Source organism: Drosophila navojoa, chromosome 2, assembly GCF_054131105.1.
Source record: "Drosophila navojoa isolate 15081-1374.11 chromosome 2, UAZ_NAV_1.0, whole genome shotgun sequence".
Lineage (NCBI taxonomy): Eukaryota > Metazoa > Arthropoda > Insecta > Diptera > Drosophilidae > Drosophila > Drosophila navojoa.
The window spans coordinates 14,663,596-14,687,106 of record NC_142890.1 but is presented as its reverse complement, the minus strand read 5'-3'; the positions used below and the strand labels follow the sequence as shown (position 1 = coordinate 14,687,106).

At 45.4% G+C, this 23,511-nt stretch overlaps 2 protein-coding genes and 1 long non-coding RNA gene across 5 annotated transcripts in view; 2 read left to right on the top strand and 1 right to left on the bottom strand.

The window, feature by feature from the left end:
- The first annotated feature begins 551 nt into the window (after window positions 1–551).
- On the top strand, window positions 552–3,741 carry alpha-Man-Ib (alpha-Mannosidase class I b). The gene is made up of 6 exons (XM_018108217.3): window positions 552–998; window positions 1,167–1,460; window positions 1,806–2,253; window positions 2,314–2,654; window positions 2,717–2,904; window positions 2,967–3,741. Exons 1-6 carry the CDS (start codon window positions 888–890, stop codon window positions 3,613–3,615), a joined length of 2,031 nt encoding a protein of 676 aa, XP_017963706.1. The 5' UTR covers window positions 552–887; the 3' UTR covers window positions 3,616–3,741.
- A 1,837-nt stretch (window positions 3,742–5,578) lies between these two features.
- Bicra (BRD4 interacting chromatin remodeling complex associated protein) overlaps window positions 5,579–23,511 on the bottom strand; it is a 52,764-nt gene continuing 34,831 nt past the window's right edge. For both annotated transcript variants that reach the window (XM_089263567.1, XM_089263566.1), the window contains 7 exons: window positions 17,991–18,157; window positions 17,675–17,932; window positions 13,314–17,403; window positions 10,383–13,251; window positions 10,177–10,275; window positions 9,969–10,107; window positions 5,579–9,904 (listed from right to left, as the gene is read on the bottom strand). In XM_089263567.1, coding sequence (XP_089119693.1) covers window positions 7,352–9,904; window positions 9,969–10,107; window positions 10,177–10,275; window positions 10,383–13,251; window positions 13,314–17,403; window positions 17,675–17,932; window positions 17,991–18,157 — 10,175 coding nt within the window. In that variant the 3' untranslated portion in view covers window positions 5,579–7,351. The remainder of the gene's footprint in view (window positions 9,905–9,968; window positions 10,108–10,176; window positions 10,276–10,382; window positions 13,252–13,313; window positions 17,404–17,674; window positions 17,933–17,990; window positions 18,158–23,511) is intronic.
- Window positions 12,983–23,511, top strand: part of LOC149092169 (uncharacterized) — a 116,730-nt gene continuing 106,201 nt past the window's right edge. The window contains exon 1 of one of the 2 annotated variants that reach the window (XR_016197329.1): window positions 12,983–13,038. This is a non-coding gene — a long non-coding RNA (uncharacterized LOC149092169). Of the gene's footprint in view, window positions 13,039–13,417; window positions 13,482–23,511 lie in introns of those variants that run through there. The other variant, XR_016197331.1, reaches the window with a different exon arrangement.

The window sequence follows — 23,511 nt, the reverse complement described above, 5'->3', positions numbered from 1 at the left end:
GTATTTATATAGATTTGTTTTTGTTGTCAAACAACTGGTAGTTTTAATCTTATCAGATTTTTATATAATTCATCATAATTTTAATAACAAATACGACATTCCACAATAGTATTAAATGAATAATTATTTATAGTTTTATTGTGTACTGGAAAACATTAAATTTCTACTCGTTTCATACAACCGTGTTATATTTTTAAATATTCCGCGATTTATTATACACGAAATGCTTATTATTTTGGTATCTCTAGACAATTACTAGCTACAATCGACATCTCACCCATATTTATCGACCGGCAGCCGTTAAAATTCTTAAAAGAGAACGGAAGATCAAAATAGTAGATAGTTTAGCATCATTGACACAGATCATTCAATGCGTTAATATTAAATTTAGTCCATTGTGAATAAATACTCTTTTCTTAAAATTTTAAACTGTTTCAAATTTTCAAATCGCTACAAAGATTTTTAGGTGAGTATCGCGACTTCTTTAGGTAAAGCAGCGCCCGCTGCTAATAACATTTCTGCAAATGTTAATGGTTTTGGGTGACCACAGCTGTGGTTATTTGTTAGTGTTGGGTAGGATTCTTAATAGTACCAAAATAAGAAACTATTGGCAGAAAAACCCCGAGGAAATGAAAATTGTTATCAAATATACATTTCGCTAGCTGATTTCCAAATGCTAGCAATGTGTAGAAATCATTGTTAGTGTTAGTTCGATAGTTGAGTCTGCAACAGATATATAAATGTTGTCGAAACTAGCGCCCATCGATTTTTTCTCTTCGAAGTGATTGCGGGTGCGAATATTTCCTCTCTCGCACTTAAAAGTCCTAAAATAAAACATATAGATTGCATTTGCATTCGATCGAACGGGTATTAAAATCCACACGAACATGACAAACACCGACCACGTTGCCCTCACTCTATCGTCGACATCCGTGACGGGCCTATCAGGCGGAGCTGCCGGCGATGAAAGTAATATATCCCGAAGGAGTTTGCGACGGGTAAGCCTGGCCTCAATTCCCTAGAGATAGCAACAAATTAGATCAACAACAGACATAATAGAACCACTAAATTGTTTATCCTATTTGTTTTTATGCTAATCATTTACTAACTAGAGCTTACGTGTCTCATGCTGATTTGTGGTTTTTATTTGTGATTTGTAATTGCAGTCATGGAATCAGTTACCCAGATGTCAACGTAATCTCATCATAATGGCTCTCACAGCTTTTATATTTACCGCTCTACTATTTTTGCCGGGCGATCAGCTAATTAACATAAAGGATGTTCGCCTGAAACCTGGAGCGGCGCCTTTCCATATACGGCGCGAAAACACGCTACAGAATCCGCATCATCATCCGAACGTTGAGAAGGGTAACGAGCTACCCGGCGATATTTCGGCAGCTGTCGCATCCCCAATGACTGATGAGAACCGCCTAATTAAAGCGAAGCCGGCCGAAGAAAAGGTATAAATATTATACAGTGGTATTAATTAACAAATTCAGTTCTCAAAAGCCCCATCGACTTCAGAGACGTATCATCAGTAAATAAATGCGTGTACTCCAATACCAAGACACACCTGTACATGTATAATTATACTGTGTTATCAATCAAGCAATTCAGCTCAAAATGCCCAATCGACTTTAGAGCCGTATTATCAGTAAATGAATTCAAGTACTCCAACACCAAGACACACCTGTACATGTCAGGGGCCCGGCTCACTTAAAATACCATTCAGGTTTCTGCTTTGCAGCTGATAACAATTAGAACACCATTCTATACATTTACAAATACTTATTTATCTATCACAGATGGATGACAGTAAATTTGCTGAAAACGTTGATAAGCTACCGGAAACTGTGCTCGTTGGCAATGAGAATGGAATAATCGACATAGTCAACAATGTGGACCAGCCCATCGAAGAGCCATTGGATAATAATATCAACGACCACTCGAATTTACGTGCAGAAGTGGAGGAGGCTATTCGTAACCCATTCAAAGTATCCCATGTCAGCATTGAGTCTCATCTTCAGAGCATGAGCGCACAGTTAGCAAAACCCCAGCATTTCCATGGCGCTACCAATGAGCGGCAGTCTGCAGTTGTGGCAGCCTTTAAGCACTCCTGGGCTGGTTATAAGACGTATGCCTGGGGTCACGACAATCTGAAACCCGTTTCACAAACCTCACACGAATGGTTTGGCTTAGGACTCTCAATCGTTGATTCTCTGGACACAATGTATATCATGGGCCTAGAGGATGGTAAGCATTCAATAAGATTTGTTTATTGATAAAATTCTAAAAACAATTCTACTTCAACAGAGTTCAACGAAGCACGCGATTGGGTCAAGGATTCTTTGCATTTCCACACAAATCGCGACGTAAATCTCTTCGAGGTAACCATACGTGTTCTGGGCGGATTGCTGTCCGCTTACCATTTGAGCGGCGATAGGATGTTTTTGGTCAAAGCCACTGAGTTGGGCAATCGCTTATTGCCCAGTTTTCTTTCGCCATCGGGCATTCCGTATTCGGATGTGAATCTGGGCGAAAGATCCGCACATTCGCCAAAATGGTCTCCGGATAGTTCAACCAGCGAAGTAACAACCATACAGTTGGAATTCCGTGATCTGAGTCGCTCCACAAATGTTTCTATTTACGAGCGGGTAAGTTCTAGTCATTTTGCTAACTGATTAATCTATTAATACTCGTATTGTCTGTATTTTAGGTGGTAAACGTCGTAAATGAAAAAGTACACGCGCTAGATAAAAGTCACGGCCTGGTGCCAATATTTATCAATGCCAACACGGGCACTTTTAGAAACTATGCGACAATCTCATTGGGTGCACGTGGCGACTCCTACTATGAGTACCTACTCAAGCAATGGCTGCAAACGGGTCGCAAGGATAACGACAAGTAAGTTAACAACAGCTATATATATAATAAATGGGCTCCGATAATCAACTCCTTCTTTTTAGTCTTATTTTGGACTACATGCAAGCGATAGACGGCGTATTCACGCAATTGATGCGACGCACACCACGCGAACACTGGGTTTATATAGGAGAGCTAATTAATGGTCATGACTTTAAGCCCAAAATGGACCATTTGACATGCTACTTGCCGGGAACTTTATTGCTTGGCCACCAGAACGGCATGCCCGAGTCCCATCTACTGCTCGCTAAAGATTTGCTAGACACGTGTTATCAAACCTATGTTAGACAGCCTACACAACTGGCAGCGGAGATATCATACTTTGCGCTAACCGACAAGGAAGAAAATGATATATATGTGAAGTCCAATGATGCGCACAACTTGCTGCGACCCGAGTTCATTGAAAGCTTGTATTACTTTTATGCACTAACCGGAAACCGCACATATCAGGATATGGGCTGGGTCATCTTCCAGGCCTTTGAAAAGCATTCAAAAGTAGCTGCCGGTTACACATCACTGGGCAATGTGAAAAACACTTTGAACACTCGAATGCGCGATCTCATGGAAAGCTTCTGGTTGAGCGAGACTTTGAAATATTTCTATTTGCTATTTAGTGACAATTGCAAGGAAATAGACCTCGACAAGTGGGTCTTCAACTCGGAGGGTCATCCGCTGCCCGTGTACCAGAACTAATTGTAAATAGGCAAACGAATTGATTCATCTATACCAACTAAGATAGTAAATAGGGTTTGATAATTATCGGAAAATATGAAAGTTTTGGCAGTACCCTTTTAGTCGTAGCGTAGCGCAAATGCCAAATATTATGCCAAGGTTAGGATGCGAAAGTGTATTATAGTACTTGGCAAAAAAAAAAAAAATAATAATAATAAGTTGATCAATAGCATAAAACCCAGGAAGATGTCAATGATTTGTTCAATCGTACTGATGTAGAAAACTATTTTTATTATAATTTGTATTTATTTATTTAAATATTGTAAGCATGGAACATATTTTATATCAAAAATTCTGGTGCACCAACTGCCGAAATGTTGATAAGTATAACTAGTAATAATGTCGCATAATATTTATAGCATATAGAAATACAATATAATATTGGTAGGTACTTAGTACAAGTGTATGTAATCCGCGATATGATATTCAAGTTGCAAAGACAACTCCATCTCTCTGCATTATTTAGAAAAAAAAAAAAATACAAATAAACAAAGAAAATAATACAATGCACAAAATAATATTGATTTTACTTACTTGTATACTGCTGAAAGTAAATTTTAAAATGTTGGGAATGAAAGACGATGATTTAAAATTTTCCGAATTTGTTTTTATTCTTATGAATACGTATTTTTCAATTTTTTTTTTCCTTTCTTTTTTTTTTTTGCGTACGATTTTCACTTGCACCCAACATGCATTAAATTTGATTGCATTACTGTGTGGGTTTTGGTTTATTTTGTAAAGTTTCTTTCCTGTTTCAATTCGGATTGATGTTATTTGTTGCGTTTTAATACGATTATGTACTTAATGTTTATGACGACTATGAATGGATGGGCTTAATAAACTATGAAATATTAAACTTGCTCGTATTCTTTTCTTGTTTAAGTTGATGCTGTAATTAAAACTCACAATGTTGCATTAAAAATCTTTGCTTTCTTATTACTTTTCGTTTCTCATTAAATTACATTTAGACACATTTAGCTGAACAATTTATTATACGATATTGGTTTTTGTTTTATTCTCTTATTTTTTTTTAATTGTTTTTATTTTATTTGTATTTTTGGTTTTTTAGGGAGAGAGGTTCTGTTGAAGCCGATTTGGAGTAACTGCTTAGTTTAGAATACAAATTGAAACAATGGGTATATAAGTTGTAAATGATACCATATAATTAATAAGTCGAATTGAAGTGGGCTCCTAGCGAGTGATAAGTTCTGTTTGCATTTGTTTCCATCGGCAGCTATATATACATGTATATATGTAAATATATGTAAATATATGTATACATGTATATATGTAAATCGAATGCAATTTTCCTTGACTAACTTAACTTTTAGCTATTACATATAAATTTTTACACAATTATTTCATTATTTGTCTTTGTATAACAACTAGAAAGTGTTGCGTGCGCATCGGCTTTATAAATCAATACAGAGAAAAGAGCTGGAGTAATTCGGGATCTAAGCCAATTAAACGCGATATAGTAATACATACATACAATGGAACGGTACCGGTACCATTCGAAAATTTACTTAAGAGCTAATTGTTTAGTCACATCCCATACCAATAACTAGTATGTTTGTGTTGATCTCGTCATTTGTTGTAGTCGGTTGCTGTTGTGGCTTTTATTTTAAATAGTAGTAGTTGTTGTTGCTTTTATTGTGATTGGTATGGATAAATACGTGAATCTTATGCGCGGCTTCCTAGCATTTACAATATTTGGATTAAGTTCGCAGTTGTGGTTTCTTACGGATTATGGATTCAATTATCTGTTCTAAGTTATATTACATGCTAATCAGACATCGATATTTAAAACGTGGCACAAATCACAAATCAGATTTGTGTCCAGATCAAGATCAAGATACAATGATACGATTCATTTAATATATATGTTTTTTGTTTTCTCTTTTCTTGTATTTTTAATTTTTAATTTATCATTTTTGTGGCTTTGTTATTGCATTGATGTACAATATACACACAACTCTATGTATTCATAAGTATATAATTAATTATTTATAAATGTTTTAAACTAAATTTGCTAAAATTGTGGATTTATTCTTTTGAACTGCGTTTGGTTTGCTTCGTCGTTTGTCGTTTTGTCATTTGTCGTGGAACTCCCTAAGACATTTATATGCTTTGCTGATGTCACCCGTTGTCAAAGCCAAGTTGGCTAAGAGCTATCTAATTAAAATTGAGCACATTATTTATTCGAATTATTTATGCATGCATGCGAAGATTATTCTCAGTGCGTTTCGGTTTGTTAGCTCTGAAGCAGAAAGACGTTAAGCGTATTTAAAATGATAATAATTTAAATTGCTTAAATTGAATTTGTTTTAAATTAATTTTATTATATTTTACGTATTCTCGCATGCCTTTCTCTTTACACATTTATACACTAAGAGCAAATCCTTTGATTAAAAACTGCAATTGTTGAAACTGGCGCATGCATTACACAAATATATATATGTATATATTTATGCTTAATAATAAATAATTTAATATATATTTATTTATCATGTATACATATATTTGTAATGTATATTGAATTTTTGTTGTTGAATTTTCTTTCCTCGATTCAACAGAATTGGCAACATTGTTACAATTGTTTAGCGTAAATCTAATTACGAATTTCGAATGCTCTTCCTGCTAGGTCACTTAACTGTGAATTATACAACCAATTCTCGTCATTTGTCACTTTTACACACTTTCGCAAGTTGTTTGCTTTTATGGAAATGTTTTATGCTTAGTTACAGTTACGATCACTGACCCGTTCCCATTAATTGAATTTGAACAAAACGTATTTTTAATATAGATTTAAAGCCATAATGTCGAACTCTTCCTATTAGATTAGATCACATTGTTTGAAATGCTTTCTTCTTTCTAAATTCCCAAAGTCTAGTCGATTCTGTCGGACAATTTAACTGCGTTCCATGAGAAATAATAGGGCGTCTGCAAGCGTATTCAATCTTCGGCATGCCAAAGTAATTTTTGTTAGTTTCGTGCTTACATTTCTTCGCTTGGTTCACGTTTCATTTCGTTCGTTCGTAGTAAAGATATAATTTTAATAAATTGTCTAGGCATATTCACTTATTTATTGTATCTATATCATTTGTATTACATTAGAATTCATTCAGTGTACTTCTCTGAGAAGCATTTCATGCTATTCGTCGTTTTGTTTTCAATTCTCCGCGTTAATTGCTTTTGACTATTGACTTTTAAGGACCGGCTGTCCCATAAGAATGCTCTTGATTGGATGACTATAAATTTATACAAAATTTATAAATAATTACCAGACTGCTTTGTCATTTATCTTGTAGCTTTAAATATTGTACAAACACATTGGACTAAAAACGAAAACAAGAATAATTACAATTTACGCTACATTCTCAACTTAGATCTAAAATAAACAAATAAATTGTACAGAGCAAGGTGCAAAAATTTGGCAACTGTTGCCGAATGTATTCAGCACAATGGACGACAACAACTAAAATGAACAAATAACATGCAATAGGGGGCTTAATGTACAATCAATGTGTTGTTGTTTTTGTTGTTGTTTTTGTTGCCTTGGGCAGCTTTACAAGGTGGTGGCGTTAAATTCCAATATAAGACTGTTTGCTATCGTTGCCGTTGCCGCCGACTGCAGCTCAGCTGCTGTGATTTGCGGCACATCAGATCCAGATGCTGTGACTGCTTGCAGCCCAAGTCAAGAGGTCATAATCGACTTGACGGCCTCATCCAGGCCAGCGGCCACACAGCTAAAGTCATTCAGTTGCGAATGATGCTGTGACTGCGGCTGCGATATGCCATGGTGGTGTTGCGTATGATGCTGCAGATGCGGCTGCTGCTGACCCAGATGATTCTGCAGTAGCTGCTGCTGTTGTTGCTGCTGCTGCTGCTGCTGTTGTTGATGATGGTGATGATGATGATGATCTAGCAACAGATTGCCGCTAGCATCAGGAACAGCATTCACAGTTGGCCCAGCACCGCCGCTGATTAGACAATCACCCATGTCCTCGCCCAGCTGGCGGCGCCTGTTGTTCACCTGCTCCTGTTGGCAGCTGGGCAAGTTTGCCGCTTGCCGTTGATCGTCTAGTATACTGTCGCCCAAGAAAGAGCCCAGTGAGAACTGCAGCGAATCGCCGCTGTTCTGCAGGTTCAGTATACTATCAATCGCACTGGCCACATGTCGGCTAATATCATCATCATATTCGCCCGTCACCACAGACGCGCCGCCCATGTGGTTCACGTGCATTTGGGTCTGCTGAGGCTGCTGTAGCTGTTGCTGCATATTGTGCTGGTAGTGTGGGTGCTGCTGCTGCTGTTGTTGTTGCTGCTGCTGTTGCTGCTGCTGCTGTTGTTGCGGATCCAACATGCTCGCGAAAGCCTGATGATTGGCAAAGCTGTGTTGCTGCTGCTGCTGTTGTTGTTGTTGTTGCTGCTGCTGCTGCTGCTCCATCAGCAGTTGTGAAAAGGCAGCAGGACCATTCGTGGTCACGCTATCTACACCCATGCCATCATGCAAAGCCAACATATCCGCATCCAGCATGCCATGCTGTGGCACCTGCACATGCTGCTGCGAGGACATGGGCGACGAGGACGTCGATGAAGCTGTGCACAATCGCTTGCTGCTATTCTCATCCTCCAAGTCACTGCTGGAGCCCATCAGTTGGCCGTCCCAATGGCGTTTGCGTGATTCTCCATTCACCAGCATATTGTGCGTTTGACCATCGACTGTGCTGGTGCTGCTCGACATATAGTCGGTGTAGTGGGCTTCCATGCTCTGCATCCAGCGTGGATTGTTGTTGCAGTTGAGCTCAATATGGTGCTGCTGCTGTGGTGCTTGCTGTTGCGGCTGCTGCTGCTGCTGCTGGTGGCCATATGTCTGCTGCTGTTGCTGCTGATCGCTGCTGTAGCCAGCGTTGAAGCCATCATCGGGTCCCCAAATGCTAATTTTGTTCTTGTGGGTCGCTGCTGGCGATTTCGAGTCCCCAAATATCTCATCCAAATTGGATTCAATGTCGTGGGTGTCGCTGCTGTTCTTCACATCCAAATGCACTGGCGACTCGCCGAACATGGCCTCCAGGCGCGTCTCCACAGACTTCTGCACATCCGAGTCGCTGTTGAAGAACTCGCTAATGGCGGGATGATGATTGGGTTGATCCGCTTGCATGGCCAGTGGCTGTTGGCGCTGTTGGCTGCAAGAGCTGCCAATTGGCACGCTGTTGTTGTTGTTGCCAGCATTGCTGCTATTGCCACCAACATCACCGGCACAACTACTGCTATTGCTATTGCTGCTGGTATTGCTGTTGCTCTGATTGCTCTTGTCAATGCAGCCATTTGGAAACAGATCGGACAGATGATTTCCATTATTGAGCAAGTTGCTCGCGTTGTTATCGTAGAGATGTTGCTGCGACAAGTGTTGCTGGTGCGTAGCATGTTGCAGCGGGGCATGTTGTGGATGCTGTGGCTGCAGCGGCTCATTGCTCATCAAGTTGAGTTCTTTTTGCAGACAGTACCAACCGTCCTCGTGATCCTCTTGGGCGAGATTGTTATTCTTAACATGTTGCTGCTGTAACTGTTGTTGTTGCTGCTGCTGCTGTTGCTGTTGTTGCTGCTGCTGCTGTTGTTGCTGTTGTTGCTGCTGCTGTTGCTGTTGTTGTCCCTCCTCCTGCAACTCATAACAGTTCTCAGCATTCTTTGCATCATCCGACTGCATTTTTTGCTCCACTTTCTTCATGATAAAACTGGGCGTCAGCTCAGATTCGATATCAAAGTTGTCGTAGTCCTTTTTGATACGCTGGGTGTTATCCTTGGAGCTATTGTGCTGCTCCTTCTTAATTGTCTCCTCCAGTGATCCATTGGTCAGGCCGCTAGCCTCGGGCTGACACAGCCACTCGCCATTCTCTTCTCGCTTAACCTGTTGCTGCTGTGTCTGTTGCTGCGGCTTGTATGCCTTGTTCACATCCGCACTATTCTTGAGCAGATCAAACTTGTCCACAGCTCCTTCTGTTGCCTGTTCTGCTGAGTCTGACACTTTTTCCGTTGGCTCTGACTTGATTTCCTCCTTCACTTTGGTGTCCATTTGAGACTCACTGTCAGCCGTGTCTTCAGAGCTCTGCTCCTCTTTGAGTTGCTGCTGTTGTTGCTGTTTCTCGAGCAGCTCCTTCTCTGCGGTGCGTATATCACTGATCTCGCCCTTCAAATCGTCTATCATTAGCTGCTGCACTTGCAGAAGTTCCGAGGTGCGATGAGGTAACTGAAACAAATTATAGGAACATATTTTATATCTATTTTCAGTGGATATTTAGTGGATTACTTACGGTTGACTCCTGTAATAGAATCTCCTGGAATTTTCCATTCAACTGACGGAACTTATCACGAAAGCCCAACGCAGTTGCTTCAAACTCTTCATCCTCATCGGAGTTTAACTCCACATCATTCTCATGCATGCAATGATATCTGAGCAAGACCAAAGGAAAACACGATGTTATTCCAGCTGCATCGACAACAACTGTTGCGGCAACTTACCTGATTAGCCGCTTGACCGCTTCGTCCTTGGTGCGAAAAGGCTTCACATAGTCCGGCTTCAGGCAGCTCTCCTGATCCACCTCCAGTTGGCGCACGAACCTGTGAATGAAATTCCCATTAGTATACAAATTCAAGCTGCTCTTAACGAAGTGCATTGAAGTTGGCCTCATTTCATTAAAATCGGCATTTGTCAACCAACTACTCACAAGGAGAGGCGTGCAATTTTTGGTTTAGGTGTTGGCAGCAGTTCCTCCGTTTTGGACAGAGACAAACCCGGCAAAAATACAGGCACTGTGGGCAGCGTTGGGGTAATTAGATTACCCAATGCTGGGGTTGCTATTAGCGATGGTTGAGGCAGCGGAAGTAGCTGTTGTTGTTGTTGTTGTGGCAAGTGCTGTTGCTGCTGCTGCGGCTGTTGCTGTTGTTGACTATGTAACTGCGGCTGTTGTTGCTGTTGTTGTTGTTGTTGTATCTGCTGCTGTGATTGTTGTGGTTGTTGCGGTTGCAATGGTGGCATTGACAACATGCCGACTTGCAAGGCACTGGTGTTGCTGTTGCTGCTGTTGTTATTGGTATTGCTGTTGTTGTTATTACTGTTGCTGTTGCTATTGCTGTTACTATTGCTATTGCTATTGCTATTGCTATTGCTGTTATTGCTATTGGATAAAAGATTCGTGGCGCTGGCAAAGATGAGCGGCGGTGGTCCATTTTTGAGGCAAGCAGCAGACTGTTGCTGCTGTTGTTGTTGCTGCAGCGGTGCAGTCAGAATATTTGCTTTCTGCTGCAACATATTGACTGTTGCAGTCGATTGTGGCTGTTGTTGTTGCTGCTGTTGCTGGTGCTGCTGTTGTTGTTGCTGCTGTTGTTGCTGCTGTTGTTGCTGTTGATTGGCTGCATTAGCTTTGCCGCGACAGGCTGGCTCCTTGACCTTGGTCTGTTGGGCCTGTTGTTGTGGCAGGTTGCAAATGGACGCCGCTTGCTGCTGCTGCTGTTGTAGTTGTTGCTGCTTCTGCTGTGCAAGCTTCTGCTTGTTGGCCAATTGCTGTTGTTGTTGATGTTGCATGGGATAAATGTGTATGCGTTGAGCAACATTCAATTGCTGATGCTGCTGCTGTTGTTGCTGCTGCGCGTTGTTGGGCACTGTCGTTGCTGTTGTGCTGGTGGTAGAATGATTGTTGGGCTGCACCACATTCGCCAAAATAACACCACTATTTGTTGCTTTCAGAGTATCTGCAGACTGCTGCTGCTGCTGCTGCTGTTGCTGCTGTTGTTGCTGTTGCACCTGTTGAAATTGCTGCGGCATCAGACTGAAGCTGCCGTTCGCATTGGGCGTGGGAATCATGCCCTCCGGTGTCGGCACCTCCTTGCCCGAGGCCAAGATGCGATGCTGTTCCGCAAACAATCGCTGCAGTGCCGCATTGATCTCCGCATCTGACATGGGCTTGTTGTACATGGCGATGGCTGCTGGATCCACTTCTGGCGAGATGGGCAACGTGGGCACAAACGACTTGTTCTGCAGCTTGATGGTCAGGAACTGTATTTGGGTTTGCACCGTGCGGAATACCTGCTGCATTTGAGGTGTCAACTGAATCGTTTGCACTCGCGAAATTGTGTTTTGTTGCGGCTGTGGCTGGGCCTGCTGCTGCTGCTGTTGCGTCTGTTGTTGCTGCTGTTGCTGTTGCTGCTGCTGTTTTGGCTGTTGCTGCTGTATTTGCACTGGCAACTGCAATTGAGTGACAGCTCCACTGTTACCGCCACTGCTGGCCACCGCACTGGGCGTCGATGTTGTTGCTGTTAAGCTGAAACTGCCACGCTGCTGCTGCTGTTGCTGCTGCTGCACAGTTACTGTTGTGCCTAGAGATTGCTGCTGTAGCTGCTGCTGTTGTTGTTGCTGCTGCTGCATAGGCGCCGTCACGCCCACCAATTTGGTACCGCTCGTTGTCTGAAAGGGCTGAATGCTATTGCTCATTGTGGTGGTTGTTGTTGTGGTTGTCTGCCCGCCGCTGCAGCTGACAATGACAATCATCTGCTTGCCGCTCGCTACATTCGGCTGCACAATTTGCACCGGATTGTTGTTGGGCTTCTGGGACAGCGGATCCAGCTTGGGCATGGGCTTGACAACGCTGGCATTCTTCAGGCTGTTCATCTCGGCGGCCGTTGACGTCGTCTTGGGCTTACGCACCGGCTTCTTTTTGGCTACGGCACCCGTGCTGGGCGCTGTTGATGCCGTACTGCCTGCTCCGGCGGCCTTGGCCGGCTCTAGCTTGGCTTTGCTCTGGTCTATGATGGGCGCCACATTGGCCACCTGTTTGGTGACCGTAGTGGTGCTCGTGGTGGTGCTGTTGCTGGTGGTCAACGTCGTGGTTGTTGTCGTGCTGATCGGCAAGCCCAGGCTAAGGCCATGCCCGTTGCTGATGGGCTGTATGGGATGAACAATCTGCTGCTGTGGCGGCTGTGGGCGCAATTGGATGGGCAATGTTGCCGTTGCTGTGGCTGTGCCAGCGGCTGTTGCTGTGGACGTTGCTCCTGCCGCTTGCTGCGCCAACTGCGTGGGTGGCAGAGGATTCACGTCGTTGAAGTGCAACTGACCCAGCTGCAGGCACTGCGCCAGCTGCTGAGCATTGATGCCCGCGGGAGCAATCAGCAATCGCTCCGTGGGCCCAATCGATGCTGTCGTTTGGCCAGCGCTGATGGCCGTAATCTGATTGGAGACACTGTTCAGGCAAAACAGCTGCTGCGTGCTGGGATCGATGGGTGGCAGTGCCACGTATCGTTGCCCATTGCTGGCTGTCGCTGGCTGCTGCGACGTCTGTTGCTGTTGCTGCTGTTGTTGTTGTTGCTGCTGCTGCTGCTGCTGGGGCTGTTGTTGCTGCACCAGCAGTTGCGCTGTTGACGGCAATTGTGGAAAGGTTAAAGTTTCGCTAATCTTAGCTGGCATGCTCGGTGGTTTAATTGCATGGGTGGTGTTGGTGGGAATGCTGCTGCTGCTGCTGTTGTTGGTGTTGGTATTATTGTTGCTGCTCAGCAGATTGCTGGCGTGTGCGGCGGGTGTGGATAACTTTCTATTGTTGACAGCTGGAATGAGATGAGTGTAATTAGTAAGGGCCAAACCAAACGATATAAACACCTTTCTATACCTTTGATATCGCTCTTGGATGTTGCCAGTGGCTTGGGAGGATGCGCAGCGGCTGCGATTGTTGTTGTGGCTACCTGCGCATGTTGCTGCTGCTGCAATTGGAACTGTTGTTGCTGTTGCTGCTGCTGCTGCTGTTGTTGTTGTTGCTGCTGCTGCTGCTGTTGCTGTTGTGCTGGTTGTGGGGGCGGCGGAGTTGGTGCAGGTGGTTTGTTCGTGTCCATGCGTGTGGGCTCATTGATGATGGTCACATTGGGCAGAGCGCCCTTGAGCAATGCCTGGAGAATGAGCTGCGATTGATGATCCTGCGGCGTGTTGGGATCATGACGCAAAATCAGTCGCTCGCAGTGCTCCGAAACGGCCAACGTCAGGCTGCCCGTCAGCTGGGGGACCAGCGCCGCTGCCGAGGCGGGCGAACCCACCGATATGGATACGTTGCCCGGCATGCCCGTCAATTGGGGCGGCAATATGGTGGCACCACCGGCCGTTGTCACCGCCTGCATCGGAGCCGTCGTCGACGGTGGCGTAGCCTGTGGTATGGTCACCAATTGCATCTGACGGCCATCGCTGGACAGCTTGATTGTGGTCGTCTCCGGGGCTGATGATGCTGTGGTTGTTGCTGCCGTCGGCTGAAAGACGAGCTGCGCTTGTGGTGTGGCAGCAGTGGTGGTTGTCGCCGTTGCGGCTGTCGATGCCACTGCACCACCCATCACTGTGGCTCCCGGCGGCAGAATGGGCATTATCTGAATCTTATTCTCCACGGCGCTGCCGATGGGCAATGTTGTCTGATGGTGGTTCTGCACCTGCGAGATCTGTATGTTGCCAATCTGGCTGGGCACAGTTGTGGGCGTGGCGCTGCTGCTGCTGCCGCTGTTGCTGCTGGCCAGGCCCAGGCCATGCGGCAGCAATATGCTGGAGCTGCAGGCACTGCTGCTGCTCACTGGCGTTGTCAGGGTGATGGTGTTGACGGTGTTGACACCGCTGCTATTCCCACTGCTGCTAATGGTGGTTGTGGTGGTGTTGCTGCTGCCAATGATGCTGTGCCCTATGTTGTTCATGCTGTGGCTGATGTTGCTTATGCTGCTGCTGTTGCTGCTGCTGGTGCTGATGATGTTGCCGTTGTTAACGATGTTGCCGTTGAGCGTCTCCTGCTTCTTGGTGTTGCGACGCACAGCGGGTTTGCGGCGCGGCTTTACTGCCGCCGTTGTTGCTGCGGTCGCCGACGACGTCGTCGCCGCTGTTGTTGTTGTCGTGGGCGTGGTCAGCGTTATACTCGCCGCAATGGGCGCCTGCTGCAGCGTCACATTGCCGATGGTCTGCGATTGTGCTCCACCCAGGCTGAAGCTAATTGTGGGCGCCGGCGTTGTGGCTTGCATGCTGGTGCATATTTTGCCACCAGCTGCCGCAGCCGCAGCCGCAGCGGCTGCCTGCTGGGCGAGATGCTGCTGCGCCTGCCGCTGTATCTCCTCGGCGGTGGGCAGGCGTGGCGTGGACAGCGTGTACGGTGGTAAGGTTGCTCCACTGGCAACGGCCGCTGCAGCCGCGCCATCGCTTGGATCGATCTTAATGAGGATATTTGGTATTTCGGTGGCTTCGTTGACCGGCGCTGGTGCCGGAATGGTCAGCGTAAAGGGCAGCCCATCGCTGCCGTTTTGGCTCGGTATGGAGATCATGATATCGTTGGAGCTGGGCGCCGCCGTTGTGTTGACTGCCGCGCCCACTACTCCGTTGCTTAAGGGCGGCGGCGGCGGTGGTGGTGGCAGTGATTCCTCAATGTGCTGATGGTGGTGGCTGCTGCTGCTGCTACTGTTGTTGTTGTTGTTGCCGCCACTGTTGCTGCTGCTGCCACTGCTGTTGGCTGCAGCTGCTGCAGCCGGTGCGGAGTTTGTGACTGCATCCATGGCATAGTCCTCATCGTCGTCGTCGTCCTCCGTGATGCCGCAGAACTTCATCACATCGCCGAGATCGAGTTTGCCGTTGCTCGCGCGCTGGATGTGCGTGGGCGGCGGCGATGGCGACTTCGCTCGCGCCACCTGCGGGGCGGGCGTTCGCGTTAGCGTCGGCGCTGGCGCTGGCGTCGTGCTCAGCGTGGGCGTGGCAGGTATGGCAATCTTTTGCTGAGCTGTTGCCGCCGTAGCCGCCGGTGGCTTCTTCTTGCGCGGCCGAGGCTTCTTCTTGGGCTCCACAGTGTGGTGCTGTTGTTGCTGCTGCTGCTGTTGTTGTTGCTGCTGCTGCTGTTGCGCCTGCTGCACCTGCGTCTGTGTCTGTTGCAACTGTTGCTGCAGCTGCTGTATTTGCGCCTGCTGCTGCTGCTGTTGCTGCTGCTGCAGCTGTATGGTGGCCATGGCCGCCTGCTGCTGCGCCGTGGACTGGCGCAGGGGCTCCGGGGTAACTGCTACGGGTACATGCGCCGGAGAGGATTGAGCAAAGAGCTCCGTGGAGCTGTTGCCGCTGCCACCACCGGATGCAGCTGTTGTGGTGGACTGCTGCGGCGGTTGTGGCGTCTGGAAGGCCGTGGCTATCTGCTGCAGATGGGCGCCATTCAGCTGATTCAGATTGATGGTAGCACCGCCGAGAGTCTGCTGCAGCTGCGATATCGCCGCCAGCCCATTGGGCATCTGGATCTGAGCAATGCCATTGCCATTGGCAGCTGCTGCTGCAGCCAGCTGCAGATTCTGCAGCTGCGCCGCAACGCTCTGGCCCAGCAACTGGGTGTTGATGGTGGCCGTTGTGGTGAACGGCTGAGATCGTGGCGTTTGCGCTGCCAGCGCCGCATGCAGGCCGCTCAGCTGGGTGCCCGTCTTGATCGCACTCTGGAATTGGCCAGCGGCAGCCGTCTGTTGGATGAGGTTGCCCTGCGACGACACTATGAAGGTCGGTGTGGCCAGCTGCATGGTGGCCCCATTGGTGCCCACGATGCGCAACAGTTGCTGCTGCGGCGGCTGCTGCAGTTGTGGCTGTCCGCGCGAGTTCTGTATGACGAGCGAGGGCGTGGCTGTCAGCTGGGGCGTAGGTGGACGCAAGATGAGCTGCACACCCTGCGGGTTCTGCTGCACCAACACGGGCATCTGATTCAGCAACAGTTGCTGTGGCTGAGCTGATGTTGCTGGCAGCAAGATTTGCTGCTGTTGCTGCTGGTTGTTGGCATTGTTGGTTGCAGCGCTGAGCTGCGCCTGTTGCGGCTGAGGCGACTGTGAGATCTGCGGCAATTGTGAGTTGCTTTTGTTCTTCTGCAGCTGCTGCAGCGACTGGGAGACCAATTCCTGCTGCGGCTTGGGCAGAATCTGTTGGGGCGTCTTGCTCGCCTTAGTGTTGACAGAAGACAACGCAATGCCTGCATTGCTGGTAAAGCGTTGTTGCTGCTGTTGCTGTTGTTGCTGCTGCTGCTGCTGCTGCTGTTGTTGTTGTTGTTGCTGCTGTTGTTGCTGCTGCTGCTGTTGTTGCTGTTGCTGCTGCTGTTGCTGCTGATGTTGTTGCAATTGTTGCTGCTGCTGCTGCAGCGTCGCCTGCTGGGTGGTGGTGGCTATGATCTGACCCTGCGGCCCCTGGATGAACTGGAAAACTTGCTGCGGCGCCTGCTGCTGCTGCTGCGGCCCGCTGGTGATTGTGAACTGTTGCGGCAGCATCTGTACGGCCTGAGGCTGTGGCGTTGGCGGCTTTATGGCCGCAGCAGCGATTGCGTTGCTGGGACTGGGTATAGGACTGTCTGCTATCAGCGGACTACTGCTCTGGTATTGCTGAAACTGCGCCTGCTGCTGCTGCTGCTGTTGCTGATGATGCTGTTGTTGCTGCTGCTGCTGCTGCTGCTGGCTCAGCACCGAATTGGCGCCCTTTTTCGCTTGACCTTTTGGGCTACTAGCCACATTTGCTGTCGTAAACGAAATGGGCGTGGGTATTGCCGTTGCATTCGGTTGCCCATAGCCGCCGGCTACTGTCGAGCAGATCGAGGTGGGCGCCGCTGCGTTGGTGCTGAAGATTTGCTGCTGCAGTTGCTGTTGCTGCTGATGCTGCAGTTGCTGCTGTTGTAGTTGCTGCTGCTGCTGTTGCTGCTGCTGCTGGTGCTGATGCTGCTGTCCCGTCCGCTTGTTGCCCTTCTAGAAATATGTAAAAAAAAATCAATTTAGTTGCCACTGTCAAATTGTGTCTAACTATTAGTTAAGTGTGATAGATTCAGAGCCAAAGAGTGCAGCAGCAAATTGAATAAAACTTAAAGACAGTTGACATCTGTTTATTGTTTAAGCTGTGCATTAGTTGTGTCTTGGTATCTGTTAATGCAATGTAAATTCGCTCCATTATCGGCCATCAGTGCTCCAGTTTGATAGGGCATCTTATCTTATCGGGCGAGTGCAGCTCGACTCAACTTACCTTGTTCAGTTGGATATTGTTGGAGCCGACTAGCGTGGCGTTCAACTCAGTGCCGATTGCATTATTGTGTCCACCGGCTGCGGCAGCGGCGGCGGCGGCGGCGGCAATGAGCCCGCCAGCTGTCACGCCAATGACGGTCGTGGCAGCGGCCGGCGACTGGGAGGGACTCGGCTGAAAGACAACGGTGCCGGCGTTGGGACTGCCATTTGTGAACTGATGTATGGATTGTCGCCTGCCAGGCGTCGCCGCCTTGCGCTCCTGCAAAGGATTCAATGATATACAGATACAGATGCAAGCATATTATGATGGGACTTACGTGTTGTTCCTGTGGATTGCTGTTGGTGTTTAATGCGTTGCCACCGGCTACGAGCACCACATCCTGTGGGAATGGTGATAGCGATGGTGATGGTTGCAGGCGTGGACTAGCTGAGATCGATGGCGATGGACTGGGCGTCAGAAACGGACCCGGAGGAGACAATATTCCTGCAAACACACCATAAACAATTATTACACATTGAATATACTTATATATATGTAGATATGTCTGTCCACTCAGATATATAGCCGAGTGTATGTGAGCAGTGCACTTATTTATTGTTGTTTATTGGGCCACCATTGACCCACTAATGTCAGGGTCCGGGCGTGTTTATTGGCCGACTGGGTGGTATCGGGTAACCGAGGGGACGCCAGCTCTCCATAATGAACGCCCAGCCGTGGCATAAGCATCGACAACCATTTCGGGGGCAGCAATCTTGTACGTGACCAAAGCGCAGCTGAATACATCAGATACAAGCGAACGAGAGGGAAAAAACAAGCAACAGAGTATCTCTCAGATACACACACACACTCACACACACACTCACGACGCACAACCATCAACTTGTGTAAGTGGGTAAAATTGCGCGCCATTTCAAAGTTGTTTATTTTGAAGCTGGAACTCTTCAATTTGCCGCCGGCTGTGCCATCGCCCGAATCCCGCTCCTGCCCCGTTCAACAGTTGCCGTTGCCGTTGCCATTGCCGTTTGCTGCTTGCTGCCTTTGTGCATACAAAACGAAGCAACTTAACACAATTCGAGGCAGCAACAGCAGCAGCAGCAGCAGCAGCGACCCGACTCAGCGGCTGGAAGTGCGCCAATACATTCCCATATATATTTTCGGACCGAGCTGTGCGCGTCCAAAAGGGAAAAATAAACTAACACACAGAAACAGAAACAGAAATAAAATCCAAACCAGTTTCATTAGTGCCTGAAAAGCTCTTTGCACTCCTTCCTTTACACTCTTATTTTTATCGATACCCTGGCTGAATGAGTTTTGAGGGTATAATTGAGTTATAACTGCTTAAATAATATTTAATATCATTTGTTAATATCAATAAAATTAATCCTCAATCAATTTACGAAAATCACATAGCAAGGCGCAAGTGAAAAGAGGCGCGGGTGTCAGACAGAGATGGGTAGACTATAGTATAGGCCGACAGCGGGTGAATGAATTTAAGTAGAATATACGAAATTAAACAATGATATAAAGATCATATTTCTACAATTATAGGTGAAGTAAGAGAATGAAAACCACAAATAAATTCAATTCAAATAAAATTCAATTTATATAAAATAAATTAATAAATTTAGAGAACCAGAGAAATGACTTTAAGATAAGTTAAACTAGTCTAATCTAAACTACTAGAATCCGGAACCGTCTTTATATCCGGAAGATGCTATAACCGTATACGTTTGCTCATATACGTAGTATGCACAAACTAGGATAAGGCAACTTGACTTTAATTATGACCAATCTTAAGTGTAGTTATGAAAAAAAATCAATGAAAAAATGTAAAAACTAAAATGTCAAGAACGGAACATATTAATAAAATCAACAAAAACTATATGCGAAATGTAGATCTAACACATATAATAATACAAAGTATATCCAAAGGCCTCAACTCTTGAATAAAATATGTCTTTAAAAAATATAAATCCACAGGCAATGAATTATTTGTGATATATGTATTAGTATATATGTACATATATAGCAAGCATTGCAAGATTTATGGTTTTACAAACAGCTCCAACAGCATTTCAAACCAAATCGAAAGTTTATCAACATTTGCAAAGGATATTTATTGTTGCCTTTTAAGTTGAGTACTTTTATCATATGGCTAATAGGCAATGCCAAATTGATATTCAATGTCGAAATCATGAGGTTGACAGACATATTGCTCTTGGCACTCGGATGCCTCAAAGTGTAGGCGTCAGTGCCAAAAAAATAGTAGTAATAATAATAAAAGCAGCTTGATGCAGGTGCTGTCGATTATTGAAATCTGTTTCAAAAATGTGTAACTAGCGGCCGTGCCTGAAGTAGTTTTTCAATTAAAAGTTCAACTTTGTTTTGGTTTCGTTGTTGCTGCCGTTGCTCACATTGTTGCTGTTGATGTTGCGCTTGCGGCAGCGACTTTTGTACATACATATGTATGTGTATATGTATATTGTTTAGAAAATGAAATGAAAAATCAACAACAAAGAGGCGAAAAATTTACATAATACCACCATGGATTGTCCTGCTACAACTGCCGAGCCACATGCCACATGCAGTAGGCAGACAGCAGGAGGCAGGAGGCAGGAGGCGGCATTAATTTGCATAGGGCAAAAATGGAGCTAGCGCGCATGGGATGGGAGCCTGCGCGGAGGCGGCACGGTCGGGCAGACACAAAGAACACACGAGCAAAAAAAATGAAACAAAATGAAATGAGGAATTACGGATAGAGCGGCGGCAACAGCAGGAAGCATAGCATAGCGAAGGCGTAGGATAAACGAGCATAAGCATCAAAGAAGCTGCTCGAGACGTTGTCAGCGATTGGAATTGAGGCATGAGAGGAGGCCGAAGCCATGACTGCCCCTCCTCTATCCCGCTCAGCAATACATATGTATATATTTATTTGCGTGTGTGTGTGTGTGTGTGTAGCCATTGCCGCCATTATCGACAGCCAAACAAAGCCTAAGAGGAATTTAACAAGCGCAACTGGCGACCGTTTACAGCTGCCCAGAGCTAGCAGCGGGAGACGTCGTCTTTCACATCATTCAACATGCACACACACACAGAGACACACACATACATACATATGCAGACACTGTGAAATTGTCCTGGCAACGTTGAGAGTTTCATATTTTTAGGCACTGGGCACAATCATTTTCGTCGGTGCCAAAGCTCAAGACGTCGATGTTGGCATCCCAACGAGATGACTGTGCAGTCGAGCGTCAAGAGAAGGCACCCAGAAGGGAGCAAAGGCAGAGGCAGAGGCAGAGACAGAGGCAGAGGCAATGGCAATGGCAAACCAACTGAAGGTACTGAAGCAACGTTGCCAGCAGCAACGTAAATCAAAAGCCGCGCCGCGTGTGCTCTCAACAACAATAAGTACGCCAAGGGAGGGGGGGAGGACGGACGGACGGATATCTAAATACGAATACTGGCAAGCACTTCCAGCTGAATGCCTCACAGTTTGTTAGACACTCAACAAACTGTATCGAATTGGTCTCGACGCAAGTGGGGGAAACTTGAGAAAGAGGGCAATTTTCCAATAACTCACGATAGTCAACCAATTACTATTTAACATATGATCAAGCAGAAATTTAACTGCAATTTGATAAATGTATAATTAAAGTTTTTGCTTTATTTCTGTTTACTATAAGGAATTAACATAATTAAATTATATATAAATTTATTCTTGCTAAACAAAATGAAATAATTTAAGACGGAAATCAAATATTCCACAGTCTGAACAAAAGCCCTGATGGCTTATTTAATATATTTCTTTTCATCTCATTTGTCAAGTAATTTGATTTTTGTTAAAATTTCCCAATTCCAAAGAGCCATTCAGCAGACGAAATCAACGACATACATATACATAGTTATATACATATTTATTATACGTACGTACAGTAAACCTAAAGATGTTTGTATGTTTTCAGGGTAAGTTAAGCCACAAACGCAAAAGAGATGTAACCATATTATTTTTTGTAAATTTTATTCAAGTCGGACTTTAGTTACACTAAAACATTTAGTCAATGAAAACCTTCTGGATAATAAAATATAAATTATATTATTTATTGATACTCTAAAATTTAAAGTAGATCTGAATTTAGGGACAAACACCTCATAATTCATATAAGGATAAATTGTGAATGATTTTCTGTTAAGGGTATACAAAAAAAGAACCAAAAACAAGCAAAAGTAAGGAAAGGCTAAATGAATATCGAGTCAAAGATATGCACTTGATATGCACGTACACATACGCCCAGGGAGATGCTCGAAAGTTTGGCTAGCCGAGACGCAGATGAACGCACGGATAGACGACGAACGGTTGCACGGATGGTTGGATAGATGGATGGATGGATGGATGGATGGTTTGCTGGTTGGTAGTTAACTGACTGCCCGATGCAAGCCTGCCTGCCTGCCTGCCTGCCCAGCCATCTACTCGAGTGTCTGGCGAGAACAGAGACTGACGCCGGGCTTCGGTTCGAGCTCGGGCTCGGGCTCGGAGGCAGGGCCAGATGTTGCCACATTATTTTGCATTTTGTGCAGCAGCATAAAAACTGAACCAAGCACACTTTGGGACAGAGAGGCAAAAAAAAAAAAAAAAACAAAAAACAGAGTCAAACGGCGGCTACCCGCGCAGCAAGATGAATCCTATTTACGAGGCACCACTCACTGGCTGACTGACGCTCTACAACAGTCACTAAGTGTGTATCTGTGTGAGTGTGTATATCTCTGTGTGTGTGTGTGTGTCTGTGCAATGCATTTGCTCGTGTATCTGAAAAGTTTGCTCTCTGTGCGCCGCTTTGCTGCCTGTCAAAGTCAGTAAAAATTTTGTTGGCACAAAAAAGAAGGCAAAAAAAAATAAAATAGAAGCGCAATCGGAAAGGGGAGGAACGCAGAGCAACAACAACAACAACAACAAAGCGTGGCAAAGATGCAAAGGTAATGGAAAGTGTATTGCGAGTAGTTTTTGCGCCCGCGTTCAGCAGCAGGAGCAGGAGCAGGAGCTGGAGCAGCAGCAGCAGCAGAAGCAGTCAGAACTGTCGACTGTGCCCACAATCCGGATCCGGGCACAAAGTCTATCCCTTGGTCCTGCTGTTTCGGCGGCAGTTGATGCCTTGAAGGCATTTGGCTTGTTAAGCAGCATAATTGAATTAAGCTAAATGCGGCACAGCGAGCCAAGCGGACCAAAGTGAAACAAGCAAAGAAGCATCCGAGGCAGACGACAGACTCAGATACAAACACAAACACAAATACTGTAACAGACACGCACTGGAATATTCCGACTTGCGGCAGACTTGTCGCAGAAATATTTGTGCATAATAAATATCTCGCATTTAGGTCGACGACCCATTTAATTATGCAGCATTACTTAGATCCCCTCAAAGTGACTCAACAAACCGTATAAATAAATCATAAATCAGTAAATAATTTGCAATGATATCCATTTAAGTAGAAACATTTATTTATTGTCTGAAGTAGAAAGAAAAGCATTAACGTATTATTAGTTAACCTTAAGTCAACTCTTTGATTTTATTTAACACAATTAATTTAGCTTTTGACTTTTTTATAATCTGTGTGTTTTTTTAGGGTTTAACACAATTTCTTTGCTTGAGTAACTTTTCAAATAAAATTCATAAATGTCAAAAGCAATTTTCAGCTACAGAGTCGTCCCGCTGCAGGAACTCTGGCTCAACTCGTTCGCCTATCCCAGATCTGAATTTCAAGGAATCATACAACAACAAATTATTTATTTATATGCAAGTGTAAACACACACACATACAGTATATACATATGTATATGTATA